General features: G+C 43.7%; 1 protein-coding gene across 4 annotated transcripts in view; it reads left to right on the forward strand.

Moving 5' to 3' along the window:
• Positions 1-26,722, forward strand: part of map3k22 (mitogen-activated protein kinase kinase kinase 22) — a 159,834-nt gene that overhangs the window by 37,151 nt on the left and 95,961 nt on the right. For all 4 annotated transcript variants that reach the window (XM_078540920.1, XM_078540922.1, XM_078540921.1 and 1 more), the window contains exon 3: positions 23,319-23,413. In XM_078540920.1, the coding sequence (XP_078397046.1) occupies positions 23,319-23,413 (95 nt within the window). The remainder of the gene's footprint in view (positions 1-23,318; positions 23,414-26,722) is intronic.

The following is a 26,722-nucleotide window of genomic DNA, read 5'->3' on the forward strand; positions in this document are numbered from 1 at the left end:
TCTCGCTCTCTCCCTCTCCCTTTCTCTCGCTCGCTCGTACTTTCTCTTGCTCTCACTTGTGTGTGCTCTCATTCCCTTATACCAGCTCTTGCTATCTAGCTCTCTCTCTTGTACCAGCTCTTGTTCTCTCTCTCTCCCTCTTTTTTCCACATGCTGTTGCTCTCTGGAACATGCACTTTCTCTCATTTGCAATCTTTCTCTCTTTTGCTTGCTCTTACTCATGATGCAAGTGGTCCTCTTGCTGTTGGCTGCTCGATTAACCAACTTCGGCATCAGCTTGGCTTTAATGAAGAATGTTGGTTGGTAAAAATATCAGTAGCTGACCATTGTTGTGCCATTTCCAAAAGCAATGCAATGGTGACCAGAGTGTCTTGAGATGCAAGCTAATGCAGGATTCTAGTGTGGCTTTGTCTTTTCTCTTCTACTGTAATTTTGGTTTCAGAAATATGGTACACCTCCTGTAGCAATGAATAGAAAATGTTTTATGTTAAAGGTTAGCACATCAGACTGCAACATAATGTTTTCAATCAGGTTCTATTTCAAGATCCAAATACCATCTACCTATCTTTTAATAGTAGATCTGCTGAGAACCAAATTGCCTTGAGAAGAACATTGCTCTCCTCAACCTGACCTTTCCCAAATAAATTTCCGCAAGGCCATCTTCCTGAACACAGCAAGCTGTTCTTCCCATAGCCCAAATCATGCCATACATTATGTTACTGACCTGAAACACTTCACTTCAGGTACATGACACCTCATTATACTTTTCTTCATTTAGAAACTTTTATTACTGATACTTAAATGAAGTGAGCACTTCTCCTCCCTCCAATTATTCCCCACCTCGCCTGAGGGTAGGGAGTTATGCCACACTGAGAATTCTCTAGCCATTGGCCAGAGTGATTGTCAACAGCTCATTCAGCTAGGGGGTGAGCTGACCCTGCACCTTCTTCAATATTTATTTCATTAACTTATGACACACAGATTGGAGTACTTTCTACATTTTACACAGTAATCTATTTATCCAAGAGTGAATGTGAACACATCCTGCAGGACCAAGGATGGAAGCCAAAATCTTTGTTATAACAGCAGCAGAATGGGAAGTGGGATCAATTTTAAAAGATAGCAACCTCCCAAAGGGATGGGGCAGAGTCAGTCATGGAAAATGTTCTACATTAAATTTATGCCCTCTGTCAAAATTCATCAAACCTCAGAAACTACAAGTGAATAATTCAGTTTTTTGCATTTTCCCTGTTTGTTTTAATTTAAAATTTCTCACAACTTTAATACTTGCCACATCTCATACAATTGTAAATTTCACTCATTTTTAAAAAAAAAACTCCTACAAGGGATTTCAGCTCAAGTTAGACAGCTACTGCATTGTTGACATTCCCTACTTTAAATAAGATATGAAACTGAGGATTCATCTGCATGACCTAGTTGAATATTGAAAGGTTTGAAGAAGAGCTAGGAGTTCTTCTACAAGCCTGGTCAACACTCCTCCTTCAGCCTGTGACATAAAACAAATTAGCTGGCCATAACTGTCTGGCATCTTTCTGTGCCACCATGTTTGTATACACAGTAAAAGCAGTGCAGTTCAGTCACCCATTGTGTGAACTGCTTTGAGACATTTCCAAGAGATGAGATGAGATGAATACATTATAAATCTTACATGAGCCTCACTTTCTGTGAACTTTTTCTGTTATAAATTCATTCATCTGCCTTTACAATGAAATCACTTGGCTGCAAAGCTCATTTGTATTCTACATTCGGAGTTGAAGCATTGGTGGTGCTGCTGGCTCCTTTCCTCATGGTGTGAAGCAACAGGAGTGGTGCCCATAGGTGCATCCCTTGCCTGTGCCTTAAGAGGCTGAAAGGGGTGAGATCTTGACTTCACAGATATCAATGACATGGATACTAAAATTGGCCAATATGTGTGCTGGAAACACCTTCCTTATTCATTTATGAAGCAACAAGCATGAGGAAGCAAGATGCCCCTTATTCTGGGGCTATTTTAACGGGCCATTCAACAAGTTGCAGCTGAGGAATTTTTCACTTACCCGTGCTCAGGAAAAATTGATTGAAGCACTGTGAAGAGTCGCTGGACGAGTTTGAAGGTTTCTGCTGACTATAGAAGGGCAGAGAATTATATTGCCTTGTATAGGTATGGATTAGTAGCTGCGGTGCCATTTGCTCTGCAACATGAACAGGGCATGCAGAGGACGAGGAGGCAGAGAGGAGTAAGAAAGCTTCCCTTCGATGGACGTACCATAAGAAAATCATCCGGGAGAAGCAGTCCTACTTTGGGATGAGTCAGGAGCAGTACTTCAGGAGGCATTGCTTCACTAAAGAGATAGTGACAGAATCACAAGACCTGGAGCCTCATACCAGGGCAAGGATGGCCGTCTCAATGGCTGTGAGGATCACTGTCATCCCTTTGTTCTTCACAACCAGTTCCTTTCAAAGTGAACCTGTGACATGAGCAACATGTCCCAAATTGCTCTACATGAGGGGAGAGCACTTCATCATCTCCTCCCGAGGAGGGAAGACCAGGATGAAAGGGCACATGGGTTTGCCAGGATAGTGGACTTCCCAATGGTGCAAGACACAATTGACTGCACACACGGCTCTGTGGACCTCTCAATTATACATTGTTCATAACACCTCCCCGCAGAAAAAAAAAATGAAAAGGCATCTTTAAGAGGCATTTTCATTTTCTATTAAACAATTCCCTCTTATTGTTTCTCTTTCTTACTTGTACAGACCTTACTCTAGCAGTAATAGTATATTTACATCAAAGATACAAGGATACCTGACTATACAATAAAAATTATGTTTCACACAAGTCCCAACTGATTACGGCATCCACATTCCTCCACATTTAAACTCTTGATAAAGTATCTGCAAATATTGTCTCTTCCTGCTATATGAAGAATCTTCAAATTATATGGTTGTAGCATTAAACTCCAATGGAGTTATCTCAGATTCTAGGTATAAAATTTTGCTAAAAAGCTTAAGAGGATTATGGCCCGTTTAAATAATAGGCACTGCAGGATTATTAGAGATATAGAATTCAAAAAGTTGTGGAACCAACACTAAACTCGGTCTCTTTTTCCACAGTTGAATACTTTTGCTGACAAGAATTCAACTTCTGAGAAAAGTACCTAACCTGCAGTTTGATCCCCATCTCATCCCTCTAATAAAATGGCACCAACACCAATGTCGCTGGCATCAACAGCCAGTTTAAACAGCTCAGCATAATTCGGTGCTGTGGAAACCAGTGCGGTAGTCAGTACAGCTTTCGAGCTGTCAAAGGCACTTGGACACTTCTTTGGCCACTCAAATTTCTTGCCTTTCTTTAATGAGCTTGTCAGGAGACTCAGGAAATTCGGAACAAACATCCGATAGGATCCACTCATGCCTGACGCATAGGTCTCATGTGTAGTCTCTGAACTTTGGTTTATAAGCTTCTCAATTAATTTAAGGGGTCCTCTCACCTCATGCCATATCAGTTCAAAAGGATTGAATCCCATTGACTCATTAGGGGTACTCCAAATGGCAAACAGTAAAATACGAATTCCTTTATCCAAATCATTAGGACATTCCTGACAATAGGCTTTAACCATGGCCTTTAAAGTTTGATGTTATCTTTCTAATGCTCATTGTGACTGTGGATGATAAGCTGAAGACTTAAATGTTTTTATTCCCAAACTGTTCATTACTGTATTCCTTTGGTTATTTGTGACATAAAATCTGAGCCTTGATCTGATTGTATTCCCTTAGGTGATCTCTATCTTGTAAAAAAAATTGAACTAACTTTTCCACTATCACTTTGGCCGTAATTTTCCCCCAAGGCACTGCCTCAGCAAATCTTGTTGAAACATCCATAATTTTAAAAAGATATTGATTCCCACTTCTGGTTTTAGGTAGGGGTCCTACACAGTCTATTATGACACTGCTAAATGGTTCTTCAAAATCTGGTATTAGAATTAAAGGTGCAGGTTTAATTGATGATTGATGAGGGTTTCCCCTCTATCTGACATGTATGGCAGAATTTAATCATGTCTTTGTTATCCTAGCCAACAAAAATGTTTCATTATTTTAGCCCGTGTTTTCCTAATACCTAAGTGACTCGCCTTTGGAATTTTGTGAGCCGCTCATAATATTTTGTTATGATACTCAGATAGAACTACCACTTCATGAACTACTGCCCATTCCTCACCTACTGGTATTTCCTCCATTTCCTCATGAGCACTTTGTCTTTTAAATAATAACACACGGTTATTGATTCTGATTCATTCTCTGAGTAGGGCTATTTGATACAGTTCTCTCAACTCCTGATCAGCCTGTTGCATTTCTACTAAAGAAGATGGGCTAACCATGTCAGCTTTGTTTTCTTTACCTTCCTCCCTTTTGCTCAGGTTTTCGAAAATAGTGTCAGATAACTCAATTTCTACTTCATCTCCCTTTTTCATAGATTCATTCTCTTCCTGTCTAATTTTCTGGGCTCAAGTTCGAGTCACTACTCAGTCAGGAAGCAATCCAAATGTTCCTCCTGTAGCATCTCAGTTTCTTTCACTTCCAGTGGTTGTTCCAATCCCCTCAGTGAAGCTAATATTTTTGAGCCAGCCAGGTCACTCCCCAAAATAAAACCAGTTTCCGTTAACCTCTCCATTACTAAATTGCTCTTTGATCCAACTCTGTACACTGAAACCGGTTTATAACATCTAACTAATATTTTTTCCTTTATTAACCCCACTGGAAGACAAATTGTATCATCAACCAGCGTCAGTGATTGACTTGCTCCAGTGTCTCTCAATATCTTTATTGGTTTACCTCCTTGATTAGAAGAATAAGGGAATATCCCTCTTCTAAAAACAAGATCTTTAAACCCTTCCGTAATTTGTTTTTCCAAATTTACTTGACTAGCCTGAGGAATTATCTCTACCTCTTTGGTAGATTCTGAGCCTTCACTTTGAATTTGAACTATGGCTACTGTTTTGTCACTTGTCTCCTTCCCTAAGTTAGTTTTTCCTAAAGATTCTTTAGGCGTCCCAATTACTGCAATAGGTCTCCCAATTAATTTCCAGCAATTATCTTTAGTATGTCCAGTTTTATTGGAGAGGAAACATTATGGGCAAAATTTTACATCCCACGGGCGGGCGGGTGCTGGACCCAATCAGGCGTACAAATGCGCGATAAGGTGTCAGGCGAGCGACCCGACTTCATCACGTACTTGCGTGATATTTCGTTCGATGAGTGCGCGCAAAAGTTGGAAGTGTGCCCGCCGACAATTAAGAAAACAACTCCATCCTGTAAACTTAGACACTAAATGAAGATTTTCAGTTAAATCCTCAGTGGAATCAGGCTTATCCCCTGAACCACTATCTCTCCTCTCTTTATTCTAAGCCTTTCTCTAGCCAGTTCATATTGTCTGATTTCTTTCTCTATTTGAAACTTGAGCTTTTGCATTTCCATTTCTTTTGCTCTTTCTCTTTTTTTCCATTTCAAGTTTACTTATTTCTTTTTTTTTCTTTTTCTATTTCAAGCTGCTTCATCTGCAACTGAATTCTAGCTAACTCTACCTGTGATACACCAGTTTCATGTGTCTCCTTTTATTTCTGAATACTGGGTAACTACTTTAGCCATATCATCCTTACGAAATCCTGCTTCTATTTCTACATTCCATTGCTCTGCTAACTCTCTTAGTATAGCCTTAGTCAAGGATTTCAAATAATCTACTATTACATTTCCCAATCTCAGAGAAGTCTAAGCAATTTTTGAGTTCCAACCAGTGTAAAACACTTTGCAGTAAATTCTGTTCCCACACTTAGCACTTCCACGTACTCATTTCTTTAAAGATTCACAGATTTCACTTAAATTCAAGGATTTTTGATCTCTGGCGAGCCCCCACTCTGTTACAATTCCAGCTGCTAATACAGGACAAGTCAGTTCCCAGAGTGATAGGTCTTGATAGGTCCTAATTTATTTTTAGAAACCATGAAGGAAAGTTACTGAACAAATTAACAATTCTGATGAACTTTTAATACAAAGAATAACATACTTTGTAAATCAAGAAAAGCGAAGTGTATTACACCAGACAAAAAAGTTGCTAAGATCTCAATGCAAACACAGGAAGATGATTGAAATTCCCTTATTCCTTTACCCCAGCAATATCTTTATATATGCAAACCAGTGAAGAATCACCACTAACTTGACACAAAAGCTTCTCGCTTGGACTTGCAAACGGCTTTCTTCCAGTGAATTCCCTAGCATTCGCTTGCTGCTTCTCACCCAATCTCTCTCCGGGACACCTAAAAACCACATTCTAAGCTCACTGTTTCTTCAACTGCAGAGCAAGCAAATGAGTTTACTAAACTCAGTCTTCCAGTAGCACCTCAGCTAAACTAATCATTTTACTGAGTCCCATAACTGATTATTCAGTTAACGACTGTCCCACAAGCCTTGCAGTTATTTCTTCTCAGAGAGCTTACAGTCCCTGTCTTCTCTCTCTGACACACACTGAACACCCCCCTCTCTCAACTCTTGTCTGTCACTGGATCACTGTCACTTGGCAACAGTAAAGCTTTTCTACTTTGCTTTTTCTTTCGGAATCACTGAGCTTTCAACCCATCTTAATCCATCTCTTTAACTTCAGGGGTTGTAAGACCTCGTTAAAAATGCAAACATGCAAACAAACCCGAAAAACATGAAACTTTTTAGTCACAAGTCTATCCAGACTCCCAGGTATCAAGGTTCATAAACAAAACCTAAGTGAAACTGAAACCATTTTAACCTTTGTTAACACACAAAAACATATAAACAAATACAAGGTTACCACTCAATCAATGTGCAGTTGTTGTGTGACCTGCTATTCTGGAAAATCTCACAATGCTTTTATCCAGCAACAAATCAGCAATTCCTACCATCTTTGAGCCTCCATCCTAGAAGCAGGATCGTTGCTTGGGTACCAGGGATACTCCCTCCACACATGTCTCATCAGCCTCTTCCGTCCCCATCCCATCATGCAGGGTCAGGGAGCCTTCAATGAGAGTCATGAGAGCTACCCACAATGCAGTGGAACAAGTCTACTGGATCCTAAAGCAGAGATTTTGCATCTCTGGGTGCTTGAGGGTGTGTGGTAGGATCTTTTCAATACACACCTGAGAGGGTTTCCACATTTCTCGTGATATTTTGCATCTTCCTACCCTCGCAATTATGAGAACCCAGCTACTACCCCCGGGATTGACAAGTTATTTCGGGGGGAGGAGGAGGTAGACGTGAGACCACATGCACCACATGGGACCGGATGGAGTGAGGGGACCACAATTTAAAAGAGCATCCCCACCCCCAACATGGACCCACCACTCCCTTACAGTACATCCAATTCAGATTCCCCTTCATAAAGTCTCCTAGGCTGAAATCACTCAATAAATGCCAACAGCAAAAATCTTCATACAACCTTATCCAGTAATACATCAATAATAAAAATAAAAACTAACCCTTGTTCATTCAGTTAATGCCCGAGGGTGCCCTTTCCTGGCCTAGTGTTCCTCTTATTTTGTTCATTCATGGAATGTGGGCTGAGATGGCCAGCATTTATGGGCCATACTCGAGTATTCTTGAAAATGTGGTTGTGAGCCGCCTACTTGAATTGCTGCAATCTCTGTGGTGTAGGTACACTCACAGTACTGTTAGGGAGACAGTTCCAGGATTTTGACCTAGTGACAATGAAGGAATGCCGATATTGTTGCAAGGCAGGATGGTGAGTGGCTTGGAGTGCTTTCAAGTGATGGCGTTCCCATATGCCACCTACTGCTGTTCTTTCAGGTGCTAGAGGTCGTGGGTTTGGAAGATACGGTCAAAGGAATCTTGGTGAGTTGTTGATGTGGATCTTTTGATTGGTACATACTACAGCCACAGTTTGCTTGTGGGGTGCCAATTAAGTGGGCTGCTTTCTCCTGTTGAACTCTTTGAGCATTGTTGGAGCTGCACTCATCCGGGTCATTGAGAACTATTCCATCACACTCCTGACTTGTGCCTTGTAGATGGTGGATAGGCTTTGGGATTCAGGAGGTGAGTTACTCTCCACAGAATTCCCAGCCTCTGACCTCTTATAGCCATGGTGCTTATCTGGCTGGTCCAGTTAAGTAACTGGTCAGTGGTGGCCCGCAGGAGATAATGGTGGGGAATTAAGTGATGGCCGTGCCGTTGGATGTCAAGGAGAGATGGTCAGATTTGCTCTTAGTCATTGCTTGGCACTTGTGTGACATGAATGGCTCCTTGCCATTTATCAGGCCTGAGTGTTGTCCAGGTCTTAAGCACAGGCTGCTTCATTATCTGAAGAGTTGCAAATGGTACTGAACATTGTATAATCATGAGCGAACATCCCCACTTTTGATCTTATGATGGAGGGAAGGTAATTGATGAAGCAGCTGAAGATGATTGGGTCTAGGAAACTGCCCTGAGGAACTCCTGCAGTGATGTCCTGGGGCTGGGATGATTGGCTGCCAACAACCGCACCCATCTTCTTTTGTGCTGGGTATGATACCAACCAGTGAAGCTTTTATCCCTGATTCCCATTGACTTTCATTTTACTTGGGCACCTTGATGCCACATTTGAATAAATGCTACCTTGATATCAAGGGCAATCACTGACGCCTCACCTCTGAAATTAAGCTCTTTTTGTCTGTGTTTGGATTAGGGCTGTCGTGAGGTCCGGAACCCAAATTGGGCATAGTTGGGCAGGCTGTTGGTGAAGAAGTGCCGCTGGATATCACTGTTGACGACAGTACCTTCCATCACTTTGTTGAGTGAGAGTAAAATTATCAGGCAGTAATTGGCTGGACTGGATTTGTCTTGCATTTTTCAGGATAGGATCCGCCTGCACAATTTTCCATTTGGTTGGGTAGATGTCAACATTGTAGCTGTACAAGAATAGCTTGCACGTGGCTAGTTTGAGAGCAGAAGTCCTCTGCACTACTGTTGAGACGTAGGGGCCCATTACCTTTTGTTGTTTCCATTGCACTCAGCCATTGATACCCTATGTATTAACTTGGCTGAAAGTTGGCATCTGTGATGATGGGGATCTCAAGAAGAGGTTGAGATGGATCATTACTCAACACTTCTGGTTGAATATGATTGCAAATGTTTCAGCCTTGACTTTTGCACTGATGTGCTGGGCTCTGTCATCATTGAGAATGGGGATGTTCATGGCGTCTCCTCCTGTTAGTTGTTTATTTGCCCACTCTGTTTTTGTTGTCTTTGGTCTGGTGTATGGTAGTCGTGGTCCTGGATTTATTGATAAGACTGGAGGTGATACCGTTAACACACCCTATATTTAACATTATGCTGTCTATTTACAAGGTAGTACCTACATGAAGCTCTGCATGGAATTATCTTACTCCATGTTTTGTTATCATGTGACCTTATATCACTCATGATGTAGACCAAATATTTACATATTTAACATTAATCCTTTCGACTACATCCAACACCATTCATGACTGGGTGATATTGGACTGCAGAGCTTTGATCTGGACTATTAGTTGTGGGATCACTTAGCTCTGTCTATAGCATGCTGCTTCCGCTGTTTCACATGCATGTAGACCTATGCTGTGGTTTCACCAGGTTGGAATTTCATTTTTAGGTATGCCTGGTGTTGCTCCTGGCATGCTCTTACATTTCACATTGAACCAGGGTTGATTCCTTGGCTTAATGGTAATGTTTGAGTGAGGGAAAAGCTTGGCCTGGAGGTTACAGATTGTGGTTGAATACAATTCTGCTGCTGTTGATGGCCCACAGTGCCTCATTGATGCCTGGTTTTGAGCTGCAAGATCTGTTCTGAATCTATCCAATTTAGCATGGTGGTAGTGCCCCACTGCATGATGGAAGGTGCCCTCTGTGTAAGGATAGAAATTTATCTCCACAAGGACTGTGAGGTAGTTACTGTCATAAATAGAGAGATCTGTAACAAATAGACTTGTGCGAGCGAGGTCAAGTGGGTTTTTCCTTCATGTTGGTTTTCTCACCACATGCCATAGGCCCAGTCTGGTAGGTTTGCCCTTCAGATTAATCTAGCTCAATCTCAGTGTGCTGCTACTGAGCAACTCTTGGTAATGGACATTGATCTCCTCTCCCCACAATACATTTGTGCCCTTGTTATCCTCCATGCTTCTTCCATGGAGGAGCACTGAGTTTAAGATGGAGGAGCACTGACTCATCAATTGAGAAAGGGCGGTAGGTGGTAATCAGCGGGTGGTTTCCTTGACCATGTTTGACCTGATGCCATGAGGCTTAATGGGGCCCAGAATCAATGCTGAGAACTCTAAGGGCCATGACTCCTGACTGTATACCATTGTGCTACCACTTGGAATGGGACAGGACATAACCAGGGATGGTGATGAGGAGTCTGCGACACCGGCTGCAAGCATGATTGAGTCAGTGACTACGTCAGGCTGTTGCTTGACTAGTCTGTGGGCAGATCTCCCAATTTTGCACAAATCACCAAATGTTATCGAGGAGGACTTTGCAGGGTCAACCGGGATGGGTGTGCAGTTGTCATAGCTGATGCCTAGGTTGATGCCAGGTGGGTTTTATTCTTCTTCAATTTTTTTTGTAGCAGTTTGATGAGTTGCAGATGGCAGCTAAGAGTCAATCACATTGCTCGAGTCACATGTAGGCCAGCTGGGTAAAGGGTGGTAGATTTCCTTCCCTAAACAATATTAGACAACCATATGGGCTTTTAAGGCAATCTGGTAGTTTCATGGTCACCATTGCAGTGATTAGCTTTTTATTCTAGATTTATTGAATGATTTGAATTTAAATTCCACAGCTACTGTAGTGAGATTTGAGCTCGTGTCTCTGGAGCATTAGTCTAGACCTCTGGATCACTAGTCCAGAAACATAACAGCTGTGCTACTGTTCCTGCTGCTTTGCCATGCCAGCTAGTGGCTGCAGCATGCCAGCTAGTGGCTGCAGCATGCCTGGGGGAAGGCTTTCAGTAAGGAAGATTGCAGATGGCTTTTCAGGGTGATCGGGCCCAGCTGTGGCCTGCAACGTCTGCTTTCATTGCACCACCTCAGCATGGATGGCAACAACGTGGGCCAGCTGACTGACGGGCAACAGCAAGGGCATTAGTGGAGTGTCAGTGGCAGCAGGACGGAAGCTCCACAGGTTCAGGCTCCACAGAGAGACACTCCAACAAGGTTGCCTCTCAGAAATATTGGCGGACAAATGGCTGGGCTGCTATGAGGTACTGCAAACCCCTTTGCACATTAGTGTCTACAGTGATGATGGCAACAGTCGACCATGCATGATAGCAAGTTGAGCTTGCACAACCTCAGTGTTAGCTTCCATTTCAGCATCCAGGTGCTGCATGGCTTTTGCTACTGCTGCAAATAAGACATAGGCCATCAGAAGCAGTATCATGGTTGGGTCCGCAAGTGCTCTCTTGGATTTGGCCACGACTTCCACGCTGCAAAGGATGGACTCCAAGCCCTGTGTAAAGCCACGTACAAATTTGGTGCTGGATTCCTCTGTGCACACAAGGTTTCTGGCAGGCTTGCCAATCCACCAAACATTTCATTCTGCACATCCATCAGCTTTCTTCTGTAGCCTGCCCCATCAAAGTGCTCTTCTGGCTCACCTGCAGCAAACCTCATGTTAAACTTTATACTCCAGAGAGCTGGCACTTGAGCTACCTTTGTCCCTTCTTTTGGCTGTAGGCCATTCATGCCCAATGTCTCACTGTGCACAGATTCTGCCTCTAAGCTACCTTCTAAAGGATGCACAGCATCAGTATTTGAGCTGGTGGTTGCAAGTGTGAGAGAAAGTGTTGATTCCTCATCAAATTCGACTGCTCTTTCTTTCATTAAGTTCTAGTTAGGCCCCAACTAGAGTGTTGCTTTCAGTTCTTGTCCCACACTTTAGGAAGGTTGTGAGGGTCCTTAAGAGGGTGCAGAGGAGATTTAGCAGAATGGTTCCAAGATTGGGGGATTTTAGCTACGAGGTTAGGTTGGAGAATCTAGGTTGCGCAAAGGAGATTGGGGGGAATTTGATAGAGCTGTACAAGGTTATGATAGGTTTGGAGAAGGTAAAAAAGGAAAAACTGTTCCCATTAGCTGATGGTACAAGGACCAAGGGGACACCAATATCAGGTTTTGAACTAGAGATGCAGGGGGAATATGAAGAAGAACCTTTTTGCGTAGCGAGTGGGTAATGACTTGGAACTCACTGTCCACCAGGGTGGTGGAAGCAGCAACAATCAATGATTTCAGAAGGAAATTGGGTGGATACTTAAAGAAATAAACTTGCAGGGCTACAGAGATAGAACGGGGAAATGGGACTGACTGGATTGCTCCACAGGGAACCAGCATGGACTTGATGGGCCGAATGACCTACTTCTGCACTGTGAATGACTCTGTGCCTCACCTCGTTTTTCTTTATTCATTCATAGGATGTGGGCGTTGCTGGCTAGGCCAGCATTTATTGCCCATCCCTAATTGCCCGTGAGAAGGTGGTGGTGAGCTGCATACTGGAACCACTGCAATCCATGTGGTGTAGGTACACCCACAGTACTGTTAGGGAGTTCCAGGATTTTGACCCAGAGACAGGAACAATGACGTATTTCCATGTCAAGATGGTGAGTGGTTTGAAGGGAGCTCCCAGGTGGTGGTCCCCATGGGCGGAATCATCCCAGATTTGCATGAACTGCGTTTTTCTCGCCAGCCGCAGTGGCGGCTTTTTACGCTGTATCATCCCAAACCCGCTGTATTAATTATGCATTCCTGGGATACATGCCGTTTCCATGGCGGGCCGGCTCAGATTTGCCTGCCATGCCATCACCTCGCCGCTTCACCACGCTAGGCACCAGCTTCCAGCCCAGTCCAGCAAAGAAGACATGGCCCCAAAAGGCAAGAAGACTGCAGCCCTCGAGTGCCTGTTGGACACCGTGGAGGCCCGCTGTGATATCCTCTATCCCCGCTCTGGCTGCATGACAGGCAGCAACATTACTACTCCGGCTTGGTAGGCGATGGCAGTGGTGACCTGTGCCAATGCTGCACAGTAGAGATTGACCATCCAATGCAGATAGAGGATGAATGATCTCATCCGTGCAGACAACTGTCTCATCACTCTAAACTCTCAAACTCAAGCCCATCACACATTCACTGGCATCTTACTCACTGCCAGCTCAAGGGACATCACCACTCACTCTCTCACACACATATCCTCACATCTCCATCTGGCCTCGTCTCCTCTGGAGGCTGCCTCCTCAGCCCTCACCATCTTGAGGCCACTTGCAAAGATCAACATGTGCCCCCACACACACCATGGTATACCTTCCTTTCACATTACAGTCCTTGTCCTGCAGCCTCTTCCCTTGCCTGAGTCCACTTCTCCTCCTCTCTCCAAGCAAGCCCTCACCCAGCAGCCATTGAGAAGCCACCCACATATGGCTGATCTGGTAGGTAGAGACCTGCCTGCCTAGGAGCCCCCCTAAAAGCAATGTGGTTCTGTCTGTGAAGCCTGAAGCTGATGACTGTGAGTGCTGACCAAAGCAAGATAGAGAAACAAACCTTGAAGCCCTGAGTGTTATAACACAGTAGCTGGTAAAGGCTGAGTTGTTTAAATCCCAGCGGGAAACTTGAACAGCTGTCATACCTGTATTTTCAATTGGTATGTTTGAAATGCAGCTCTGAATTCAGGAACAAGACCACCAAGCCTCAAAAGGTTTTTTTAATATAAAACTAGATTAAACATTTATTAATTTAACAACAAGTTAAACATATACACATATCTACAAATTACTACCATAATAACTTATAAACAAATCCCCAAATTAATCACTCCCAGGTAAATCTTCACCAAGGCAACAATGACCCAGAAACTTTAAACAGACTCCAGGTAAAGCACATTTGACCATACAAATTCAAAATGAGGTTCCTTTGCAGTCACAGCTGTAGATTTACAGGCTGGTTAGACCTTTAAATGCCTCTGCCTTGCACACACACACTCCGTTCTGTTTATATCTAGCTTTTCCTTTGAATGTACATTTTCCATTGTATTAATAGGTTTTTAAATTTTACCTCTCCTAACAATAAACTCTTTCATTCCACTAATTTTATTAATACAAACACAGTGCTTGGCATCTCCCAGCTGGGTGCAAGATTTTACTCCCACTCTTAAATGCTTTATTCAACAAATGCAAATTTACACTTTACCTTTTAACTTCCTTAAGTTTATCTAATTAACATCTTAAAACTACTATACTTCAAAGCACCCAGACTAGCTGCCTTTAACCCAATTAAGACACACAGACACATACCCCACTGCAATTTTATTTTTAAAAAACATTTCCAATAACGTTATAACAGTAATATCTCTTAATGAATGAGTGAAGTGCAGCTCACCAAGTGCACTCCTTATATAATATGATCTAGCGGGGGTGATGAGTCCGGCGGGCTGGCCTTAAAATGATATGCTGATGTATTACAATGAGGCTTCTGATGTCTGATAGCGGGGAACATGGCTCACCATCGATGGGCTGAGTGAATGATTGCAAACTGGTTTCACGATGTTGTGAAACTGATTTTTGGCCTTCTTGCCATATTGTCCGCTCTCGCCACCGAACACACCCAACACCAGTGGGCACGGAAAATCCCGGCCCATGTGTCTTGCTGCCCTTGTCCTTTTATACCATAGTGGTCATGGGTTTGGAAGGTGCAGTTTAAGGAGCCTTGGTGAGTTCCTTTAGTGCATGTTGTAGAGGCTACACAATGCTGCCACTGTGTGTCGGTGGTGGAGATGATGAATGTTGGTGGATGGGTTGCCAATCAAGTGGGTTGCTTTGTCCTGGAAGCTTCTTGAGTGTTGTGGGAACTGCACTTATCCAAGCAAGTGGAGATTATTCCATCACACTCCTGACTTGTGCCTTGTAGATGGTGGACAGGTTTTGGGGAGTCAGGAGGTGAGTTACTCGCCACAGGATTCCTAGCCTGTAACCTGCTATTGTAGCCACAGTATTTATTATGGCTAGTCCAGTTCAGTTTCTGGCCAATGATAACTCACAGGATGTTGATAATTGGGGATTCAGTGATGGTAATGCCATTGAATGTCAAGGGGCGATGGTTAGATTCTCTCTTGTTGGAAATGGTCATTGCCTGGCACTTTGTGGCGTGAATGTTACTTGCCACTTGTCAGCCCAAGCGTGGATGTTGTTCAGGTCTTGCTGCATTTGGACATGGACTGCTTCAGTATCTGAGGAATCGCAAATGGTGCTGAACATTGTGCAATCATCAGCGATCATCCCTCTTCTGACCTTATGATAGAAGGAGATGATTGACCTCCAACCACTGTTGATGTCCCTTTCCATCACTTTACTGATGATCGAGAGTAGACTGATGGGGTGGTTAGTGGCCGGGTTGGATTTCTCCTGCTTTTTGTGTGCAGGATATACCTGGCAATTTTCCACATAGATGCCAGTTTTGTAGCTGCACTGGAACAGCTTTGCTTGGAGTGCGGCAAGTTCTGGAGCACAAATCTTCAGTACTATTGCTGGAATATTGTCAGGCCCAAAGCCTTTGCACTATCATCTGAATCGAACTGGCTGAAGACTGGCATCTGTGATGCTGGGGCCCTTGGAGGAGGCTGAGATAGATACATTCACTTGGCACTCTGGCTAAAGTGGAGCTTTCTCCTCCTCCAGTGAGTTGTTTAATTGTCCACCATCATTCATGAATGGCTTTGGTAGGACTGCATGGGACATGTGGAATTGCTTAGCTCTGTCTATTGCTTGCTGCTTATGTTTTTTTAAAATTTAACCCTAATTGCCCTTCAGAGGGCAAGAGTCAAACGCATTGCTGTGTATCTGGAGTCACATGTAGACCAGACCAGGTAAGAACCAGATCTCCTGTTTATCATCAAACCAGATTTTTATCGAATTCAAATTTTACTATCTGCCATAGTGGGATTTGAACCCAGGTCCCCAGAGCAGTGCCTGGGTCTCTGGAATACTAGTCAGTGACCGTACCACTATGCCACCACCGCCTCTGTTATTTGGTACTTAAGAAGTACAAAAACAAGTTGTAGCTTCACCAGGTTGACACCTCATTTTTAGTTATGCCCGGTGCTGCTCCTGGCACGCCCTCCTGCCCTCTTCATTGAACCAGGGCTGATCCCCTGGCTTGGTAATGGTAGAGTGGGGGATATGCCGGGCCTTGAGGTACAGATTGTGGCTGAGTACAGTTCTGCTGCTGCTGATGGCCACAGCGCTTCATGGTTGTCCAACCTTGAGTTACTAGTCCTATTCGAAATCTATCCCATTTAGCACGGTGGTAGTGCCACACAACACGATGGAGGGTATCCTCAATGTGAAGGTGGGACTTTGTTTCCACAAGAACTGTGTGGTGGTCACTCCTACCAATACTTTCATGGACAGATGCATCTGTGTCAGACAGGTTGGTGAGAATGAGGGCAAGTATGTTTTTCCCTTTTGTTAGTTCCCTCACCACCTGCCGTAGACCCAGTCTAGCAGCTTTGTTCTTTAGGACTCAGCTGGTGGTGGTGCTACTGAGCCACTCTTGGTGATGGACCTTGAAGTTTCCTACCCAGAATGCATTCTGCACGCTTGCCAACCTCAGTGCTTCCTCCAAGTGGTGCTCAACATGGAGGAGTACTGATTCATAGCTGAGGGGGGCGGGGTGCGGCATGTGGTAATCAGGACGGTTCCTTGCCCATGTTAGACCTGGTGCCATGCGACTTCATGGAATCCGCTTCTGTCCTGCCTTTGCCTGGTCAGGTTAAAGTTCTTGGATATCTAGAAAGTGAAAAGCATAAGGGTAAGTTTGTGGTGCGGATAAGGCAGAACCCAGAAGGCAAAAAACAGTAAAAGCCAAGAAATAAGAATACTGGTCCGAACTGTTTTTTTTTCCTCCTGGGAAAGCAAGAGATGTGTACTCGCTCCATCAGCAGCTTGTATGCCAGAACAGATTGTGGAATAAGGTGAATATGAGAAGGAAGATCTTGTATGACATACCCTCATCCTCAGTGTTTTAATGCCGCTGTTGCCACAGCCTCAGTCATTGCTGCTTCAATAATGGCAGCCACCATCTCTTCCATGGATGTAAGGTGATGCAGATGCCAGTAAGCTTGTGTTGCCTCCGGTTATGCAGGTGCCAGCTTGTCCTGCAAGAGAGAGGGAAATGTGTCAGAGGGCTGAAGTTTCCCAGCCCTTTGGAGACAGACATTGCTAGCAGTGGGCACCTCCGTGGCTTTGCTGCCCACCATAGGGGCCCAAATAAAGGCCACTTCCTGCTCCTGCTGGTGGTCCCCTGTTGGTTTCCCATGACAGACCCTCCTTGTTCCATGGTCTATGGAGAGGGCTCCCCCACCAGCACTGGCCTCCGTGTGCCTAACCCGCTACCAGTGCACCACGATTACCCTCCCTGCCTGGCCCCGGCTTCCCCAAACAAACTCGCCACTCTTCAAGGGCACCTCGGCAATGAGGACCCAGGCCGTCAGCTCTAGGGGACAGGCTGCCTTCCTTAATTAGACGGTGACTTCGGTGACACCCTGCTAATTGGTGCTGCTGGCAAAATGCTGCTCCAGGCTCCTGCTGCCCCATCTCTCTTCCTGGAGCTGACTCTGACGGCAATACCGCAGTCTCTAATGAAAAATTCAGCCCTGCATGTCCTGCAATGTGTTTGTGTAGTGTAGCTGTCATAGTTGAATACCCTGCAGCGTGTGCAATCTGTGTGATACAGGTGTGAGGTTTGCAGCAGTGTGAAGTGTGTGAGAGTAAGATGAAGCTTTGAATGCAGTTAAGAGTCATGGGATGCTAGGGACTGTTGCATGCGAGTGATGGTGGTGTTACGAATGAAGAATATGTGAGGCTAGTGGGGCAGCTGGTGCGATTTGCATTCAAAAATGCATTTACTGGTCTTGCTCACTGCATGCAGGCCCTTGGGGCTACATTCCTGGTGTTGATTGCCTTGGCAGTCTACTCCCACTGTTTTCTGAGTTTGTCTGGAGGGCCCCCTGGACCTCTATGGATAGATGACATCTCTCTTCCTCTGCACCTCCTGCAACCAAGGCCTCCTGGGCAGTACCTGAAAATCTTGGAGCACTCTCTCTGCCATGTTGTGCATCTTTCAGTTTTTTTCTCGCTCACAAGCTGTTCTGCAACCAATTCCAGCACCCACTGCAGCCAAAGCACTCCTCCCCTTCAAGATATGCAGGCTGGCTTTAAGTAGTTCAGGCTAACTTTAAGTGGTGCTAGCCCCTTCCAATTTTGGACCCCTTTCTCAAGCACCTTGCTGAGCCGCTGCCCACAGAGACCATTTGAATGCGCAAGCGGCACAAAGTTTGTGTATTACTTACATTGAAGCAACAAGCTTGGTTCATTGTGCATCATGACCCTTGTACCCATTTTTAGGCCCTATCGAATTTTTTGACCCTAATGTTTCAAATGTTAAAAAGATGCGATCTCCATGCCCATATTTGGGACTAAGCATTTAAAATGTTAAAAAGATACATAGGATAGAAACAGAGAAATTATTTTCTCTGGTCAGGGAATCAATAACAAGGAAATATAATCTTGAATTAGAGCCAAACTATTCAGGAGGGAAATGGGGAAGTATAATGAAAATCTTGAATTCTCTCCCAAAAAGATCTTGGGTCAAATGGAGCCTTCAAGACTGGGCTGTAAGATTTTTGATGGGGAAGGGTATCAAAGCATGTGGAGCAAATGCAGGAAAATGGAGTTGAGGTACAGATCGGTCATGAGTTAATTAAATGCAGAGCAAGCTTGAAGGGCTGAATGGCCTACTCCTGTTCCTGTGAAAAGGTTTACTCAATCTTAGGTCTACCTCAATAAAAAACTCCTTGCTCAAGTGGATATGGTATTCTTATGAGGTTTGTCTTGTAATGTTTATGCCAATTTGGCCTGCTTTTTGTCAAGTCAACAGTTACCCTTTTTTTCCCTGTTGAAGCGTTCCCAGCAACTGGTGTCACAGCAGCATGCTAAGAATAACTTGTAGCTACTGTGTAACTCTGAGTGAGGTAATGGTATTTTAAATATTTGTGCTCTGCTTCACGTAGCACATTCTGTCTGCAATGCCTAGCACCGATTGTTTGAATTAGCTGGACTGGTTTTGGAAAGTGGAAACTGCATTGCCTCTGCATTAAGTAAAGTTTATTCTTGCAAGAACTATTTGCGCAAACCAATAACTTACATTTGGATTGTGTCTTCAACCCAGCCTAACATTCTGAAGTCAGAGGGAAATTACAGCAGGTCTTTGTCAAGGAAGCATTTGAAGTAAGTGAGAGAGGTAGCTAAACATGTTTAGGGGGAGAATTCCAGAGTCGATGTGGAGATTTATTTTTGAAAAAGAAGCACAATCACTGGAGGTTGGAAATTTAAAATGCAAGCTGCAAATGGATCAGTCACTACCTGAATAAAAAACGTGTGTTCTTGGTTTAGAAATTGCCAGAGAAAAAGGACCAAAATTCATCTAGTTTGGTTCCTATCACCTTGGTATTTGCATCATAAAATAATAATGTAGTTAAATATGATCATGGCAATCGATCTGTATCAATTAGTCTGCATCGGGTATGAGATGAAGAAAACCAGACAGTGGTGGAAAGCTTTGGAACCATAGGTCTAAAACCACCTGTTCAAGGATACTATACAGATGATGGCCTGGCTTTTGGGGTCAGCGCCAAACAGCACTCGTCTTTCATTATGCTTACTTTTAAGCTGCAAATTACAGCCATCCGGTCCCCAATATAGTGTGCTCCCTTTACGAGGATCTGGGACCAGTCTGAACAGGGCAAAATAACAGCATGTCTCTTCAGCTAAACAAATTGAATATCTTCATTATGGCACACAGGGTCTGAACCAGGAAGTGTAAATTAGAATATTTAATTCAATGTAAAACCATGCACAGAAAGCAAAATAGAGAGAAAAAAGATGGGATTAAGATAAATAAAAGAGGCAGAAAGAAATAGTATTTTAAAAAATTTATAACAATAATTAAAACCTGAAGGGTTGAGACTCCACACTTGCAAAAATGAATTTTCAATTTCAGGGAGGTTGCTTGGCAATAATTGAAACTTGTTCTGCTATTAATGATTAACTTGAAGGGACAAACCCTAAATTTTCTTGGCAGGTTTATTATCCATTTATCACCTAAGTACAATAACTTCATATCATTCTGTGCATTTCAATGTTGATTCTATAGACAAGTTGCCAGTATATTGCAGCTTGTGGGGGAACTGGGCAGCAGCATGCTGATTTCTGCTTTTGGCTGAGCATGTGTGGATGTGAGATATTGCTGCTTGATTTCCCCATTATAATTGTGAGCTGTTAATCACACCCTTGTTCTTACTACAAAATCCAGACCCATATGTCAGGTGTCAAATTACTCACGTTCTGTATCCTAATATATTAATCTGTAAGAATTTGACCTAATTTGCATTTTAGGTAGGATGTTTTATACAAACATATGTATTTGGGGCAGGAATCGGCCATTTGGCCCCTCTGCCATTAGATTAGATGGCTGATCTAATTGTGGCCTCTACTTTCCTCCCTACCCCCTATACCCTGAGATTCTTGACTGACAAGGTCAATCTAATTTGCCTTATAAATATTCAATGATCCAGCCTCCACTGCTCTCTGGGAAAGAGAATTCCACAGACTAACAACCCTCTGGGAGAAAAAAAACACTTCAGGTATTTGCTGTACCTGTGTGCTAACTTTTTGCACTTCATGTACCAGGACAGTCCAGATGTTTGTACCGCAGAGTTCTGCAATCTCTCTCCATTTAAATAATATGCTGCTTTTCTGTTCTTCCTTCCAAAATGGGCAAGGTCACATTTTCCCACAGTATACTCCATCTGCCAATTTTTGCCCACTAACTTAGCCTATCTATATCCCCTGGCAGGCTCCTTATGTCCTCTTCACAATGTACTCCCCTATCAATTTTTGTGTCATCAGCAAATTTAGCGACCATACATTTAATCCCTTCATCCAAGTCATTGATGTAGACTGTAAACAGCTGAGGCCCCAGTACTGACCCCTGTGGAACTCCACTGGTTGCATCTTGCTAACCCTAAAATGACCCATTTATCCGTAGTCTCTGTTCCCTCTTAGTTCACCAACCCTCTATCCAGGCTAACATGTTACCCCCTACACCATGAGTTCTTATTTTGTGTAGCAGCCTTTGATGTGGCACCTTGTCAGATACCTTTTGGAAATCCAAGTTTACTTCAACTACATGTTTCCTTTATCCACATTGCATGTTACTTTCTCAAAGAAATCTAATAATTAGTCCTGATTTTCCTTTCACAAAACCATGTTGACTCTACCTGATTGCATTCAGATTTTCTAAGTGCCCTGCCAGAACCTCCTTAATAATAGATTCCATCATCTTCTAGCATCAGCCAATTCTCTTCCAGCAATATTTCGCAACGAATGACCAGTCAAACTGTGTCATTTGCATTGCTGATTGCAGACGAAATGTTTGACTGGAAGGGAATCAGATGCCGACCATATCCAGAGTGTTTTGTTTTTTATTTGTGGCTGCTGCCAATGCTAAAAGCATATGGGAATCAATGTTAGAAGCTTTCCACTGCTGACTCCTATTCTTCATACTCTCACTTTATTCTGTTTAGCACACTACCATCATGAATGGTTCTGTTAACCATTCATATCTGACTCTATACCCTCTACATCAACCATCCTTTGTCATCTCAGGGTTCAGCTGTTCCATTGCTATCTTGGCCAGCTTCCAATCTTCCACCCTCCACAAACTTAAGCTCATTGAAAACTCTGTTGCCTAAGCCCCATTCACCTGCAGCCCAGTTTAAAAACTCTTATCCTCATGTTCAAATCCCTCCATGGGCTCACTCTGCCCTAGCTCTATAACTTCAACAAGATCTACAATTGTTCAAGTTCTTGAGTTTTCTAACTCCAATCTCTTGTGCATCCCCATGTCAGCTGTCTAGGCCCTGAGCACTGGAATTCACTCCCTTAAACCCTCCAACACCTTCACCTCTCTGCAACTTAAAAATGCCCTTTAAATCCTATTTCATTGACCCAGGTTCTGTCACCTGCCCGAATATCTCTTTCATTGACTCGATGTTAATTATTGTTTCCTGTGAATCACTTTGAGATGCTTTATTATGTCAAATGGTGTTACATTAACGCTAGCTTTTGTTGTTGCTGCTTCCCTACTTTTCTTGATACTGATTTCTTTAATTTTCTCCATTTGAGTATGGAGAGAAAACATTTAGTCTACAGGAAAAGTTAAAACTTAATTTATGGACTAAGTAAAAGGGAATTTCCTTTCCGTTTTTGAAATGTAGTGAGTTGGGTGAGTCATTCATCTAACTGTGAGCTTGACCTGAGTTTGATGAAGTGTGCTTGTATAATGCCAGATTTTCCACGTTATTCCAACCTTGATTATCCTTCCCCTCTGCCATAATCTGACCTGCCCTCCATCATTATTTGACCCCCCCGCCCAATGCAATTGACCACCCCAACCTTCTCCCCACTGTGATTGTATACCCCCACCCCACCCTTGCGATCTTGTGACACCTACACTCATACCCAATTATCAGGTTTTCAATTTGTTCAGCTCACAGGCTGGAGTCTGCAGAGGATTAGTTAAATGAGGTCCCACCAGGTCCCCAGCCTTGCCTGCATCTTCTCGCCCCTTAATATCAAGCCACTCTCTTTGAAATGAAAGATTAAACAGTGATTGCAACTGCTGTTTCAGTGGATGTAAAAGATCCCATTGCACTACGTGAAGAAGAGCTAATATTTATCCTTCATCACTAAAACAGACTATCTGATCATTTATCTCATTGCTGTTTGTGGAACTTTGCTATGCATAAATTGGCTGCTGTGCTTCACCATATTATAATAGTGAGCATACTTAAAAAATAAAGCAGTTAATTGGTTGTAAAATGCTTTGGGGGCATTGTGAGATTATGAAAGTTGATAAATAAATACAAGTTCTCTATTACTCATCAAGTGCTGAATAACTTCTTCAGATATTGGAAAAGCATCTTGCATGGCATTTGCATGTTGCTGACTTGCTTTCTGGCAGAGACCACTTGCATGCCACAGTTTAATTCTCAGTGCTTCAGAATAATTCTTGTGGCTCAGCAAAAAAAAAATCTAGGAGGTAAAATGGACCATTTTTAATTGAATTAATTTAAGTTGGAAAGGGTCACTTCATTAAACAATGGACAAAGATGTCTCAGTGACTTTTATGTCAACTTGACTTTTTTTTTCTTGGTTTTGATTTGTTTCCCAGATGAACAGGAAGCCCTGAATTCGATTATGAAAGATCTGGCTGCTTTGGGCAAGTGCCGAAAGTTGCTAAACTATGACATCAGCAAAAACAATCAGGTAAGATTTGGTGTGAAAGATCAAGACAGCTTTAGTTGAAATCAGCAAACCTTGCCAGTATTGCCACTTGGCTAATTCAGTGAATTAATGTCATTATGTTGTTGGAAAAAGCAACCAGTTTTGAAGTGTAATACTTTAGTTCATCACTCAAGTTGTCCCTAAGACCAGTGACAAACTGTTGACTACTTCAGTCAAAGGCATTTTTACATTATAAAGTGGCAGCCAATGATGAGTGAAAAATTCCATGTGCCACAAGTGACAATGAGTTTTGTTAGGCAAGGGTAGGTCACGGAATAAAGATGGGTATATATGGATAAGGCATGATCTAATTGAATGACACAGCAGGTTTGAGGGCTGAATGACATACTCCTGGTCTTGTATTCCTTCACCATCATTTCCAGGTGCCCGAACCCCAAAATTCTGGGCGTTACCTCACTCCAGTCGTCGTCGCTCTTCATTGTGGAGATGCTTGCAGTTGCAACAGCACCACTACTGAGTTCTGGTGTTGCAGGGACTGCTAGATTGGCCAGATGGTCACGAGGGCAGGACTTCCTCCCACTGAGGGGTGGAAGTCCAACCCTTACCTTGTTGAAGCCACGCTGAACGCATTTATGGCTGGGGCCAGCCTTGTTTAATTTCATTTGGTTCATAGAATTATAGAAAGTTTGCGGCACAGAAAGAGGCCACTTGGCGCATTGTGCCTGCACCAGCTGAAAAACGAGCCACCATCCAAGTCCCACTTTCCAGCATTTGGGCTGTAGCCTTGCAGGTTACGGCACTTGAGATTCAGCACCGGCTTTTCTTCCGGGTGGGACCCCGATTCCCACTGTGTAAAATTCAGCCCAAAATTTCTAAGTTGTTCTCTGGGCCTTTATCACTGTTTAAAGTTATTTAGCATAAAAATTTCACACCGCTGCCATGACATTCTACTGTATTCTCAGTGATTACATGGTGTGTGCTTCACAGAGGGAAAGGGACACTGCTGACTCGAGCCTTTGGAGGATGCCTAGTGCTGCTGTGTTTCTTATGGGTGCAGCACTAGGGAATTCCTGGAACAGTGTACTTTTACCCCTGATTGTTTTGGAGCTCTGTCACGAATGCTGTAATCATTCTGACAATCAGCAGAACTGGAAGCTTATTAGTCATTGAATTCTCTGCAACTTGATTCGTTCCTATTGACCACACAGTTTATATCCGATTCTGGCACATTTGGATTTCTCGGTTGAATTTTCAGCTTCTCCTTAGTTTTTAAGAGTTGAAAGGATTCCTTTCCTCCCTTTCCCATTGTATTTCACTTGTCATTATTATGTTATGTACATCAAAGCATTCCTTTGTTATCTGTGTCAGTTGACTCTGGCTAGCTTCTCAGCGAGGGCGTGTTTCTCTTAGAAATATCATTTAGCATGTGCTGTTATTCTGCATGACTAGCAAAGCCTTTCCCTGGCACCAGAAATAGATTTCTTTGGAAAAAAAAAGTAAATTTTTCTTCAATATATTTTATGTTCAGTTTAGAGGACATGGACATATATACATCAGTGCTGACATCCCAGATTCCTCCTTTTGATGACAGCCCTTCTCTCCTGCCTTGTTTTTTCCGCTCCTTTCATATTCTCCTCCGCAACTCCCCATCCCGACAACCATCGTACTCCCACCGTGGCAAGTTAGAGGAACTCATGAATTTTGTTTTCCACCTGAAGGATTAAAATTTTCTGCTCAGCTTTTTTGTACCCAATAATCCCTGTACTCATGTTCTGGCACTTTGACATATCAATTGTGCTTAGTCCTACATTCCTACTTTTTGGCCATAATCCTGTCAGTTTCTCATCCTCAGGTACCGGCCTAACTCTCTTTTTAAAATTAGTTATGCTATCACTACTTTTTCCAGACAACTCCGAGTGAAAGAAATTTTCCTCATCTCTCTTCTAAATCTTTTGCCAATGATTTTGAATCCTTGACCTTTTATTATGGAACTTCTTGCCAGAGGGAACAATTTTTCTTGATTCATGCTGTTTCAAACCTCACAGGCAGAATTTTACATTGGAGGCTCGTAAAATCCCTTGGATGGTCTTCCCACTGACTTCCCACCACCCCAAGCTCTCCGCAGTTTTATGGTGGGATGGGCGAGGCTGGCCTACTTGGCCTTGCCCCAGTTGAGACCCTTAAATGGCCAATAAATGACTACTAAGAACTGTTTCCCAGCCAGCCTCAATTTCCAGGCTTGGGGGAGAAGTTCAACAGCTGGCAGAAGCCCAAAAAGTATCCCTGCTCGGGCCTCGGGCAGTGGGGTTGCGAGGAGGGGGATCTCTCCATCTTTGGCCTCCTTTCAACACCGGGTGCTAGCACCTCCACAATCTCTGACCTCCGTTGGTGCTCCCACTCCCTGGCATCTCCATCAACACTGCCTCTGCCCATCTCCCCAGGCCTCACCTCTGCTCCCCGCTTTGAGACCCCACACTCATCTGGCCCTGGGCTCTGGGACTTAGACTCTGAGGACTTATAATAGTCCCAGTTTTGTCCACTCCAGCTTCTGGCGGTGCTGGGGCTAGCCAGCTGCCGGCCAATCAGACTGACTTGCAGCACTCTGAGGCAGGACTTCTTCCAGAGTGAGAAGACCTCCTCCAGCCAATTAACGCTCCTTGGGGCATTAAATGGCTGCAGGCAGACAGTATTGGTGGCGATGCGTTATTCATTGACTCTTTGGGTGGTGATAAATATTTGAAAAAAGGGGGATCAAAAAGGGGTGGGGATGGAGGTGAGAGTTCATGATCTGAAGGTGTTGAACTCAATGTTAAGTCCGGAAGGCTGTAAGGTGCCTAGTCGGAATATGAGGTGCTATTCCTCCAGTTTACGTTGAGCTTCACTGGAACATTGCAGCAGGCCAAGGACGGACATGTGGGCATGAGAGCAGGATGGTGTGTTGAAATGGCAAGTGACAGGAAGGTCTGGATCATGATTGCGGACAGGCCAAAGGTGTTCCGCAAAGCCATCACCCAGTCTGCGTTTGGTCTCTCCAATGTAGAGGAAACCACATTGGGAGCAGCGAATGCAGTAGACTAAGTTGAGGGAAGTGCAAGTGAAATGCTGCTTCACTTGAAAGGATTGTTTGGGCCCTTGAACGGTGAGGAGGGGGGAAGTAAAGGGGCAGGTGTTGTACCTTCTACGATTGCATGGGAAGGTGCCATGGGAGGGGATTGAGACGTTGGGTGTGATGGAGGAGTGCACCAGGATGTTACGGAGGGAACGGTCCCTTCGGAATACCGATGGGGGGGGTGAAGGGAAGATGTGTTTGGTGGTGGCATCATGCTGGAG

The sequence above is a fragment of the Cetorhinus maximus genome, chromosome 4 (genome assembly GCF_964194155.1).
Source record: "Cetorhinus maximus chromosome 4, sCetMax3.hap1.1, whole genome shotgun sequence".
Taxonomy (NCBI): Eukaryota; Metazoa; Chordata; class Chondrichthyes; order Lamniformes; family Cetorhinidae; genus Cetorhinus; species Cetorhinus maximus.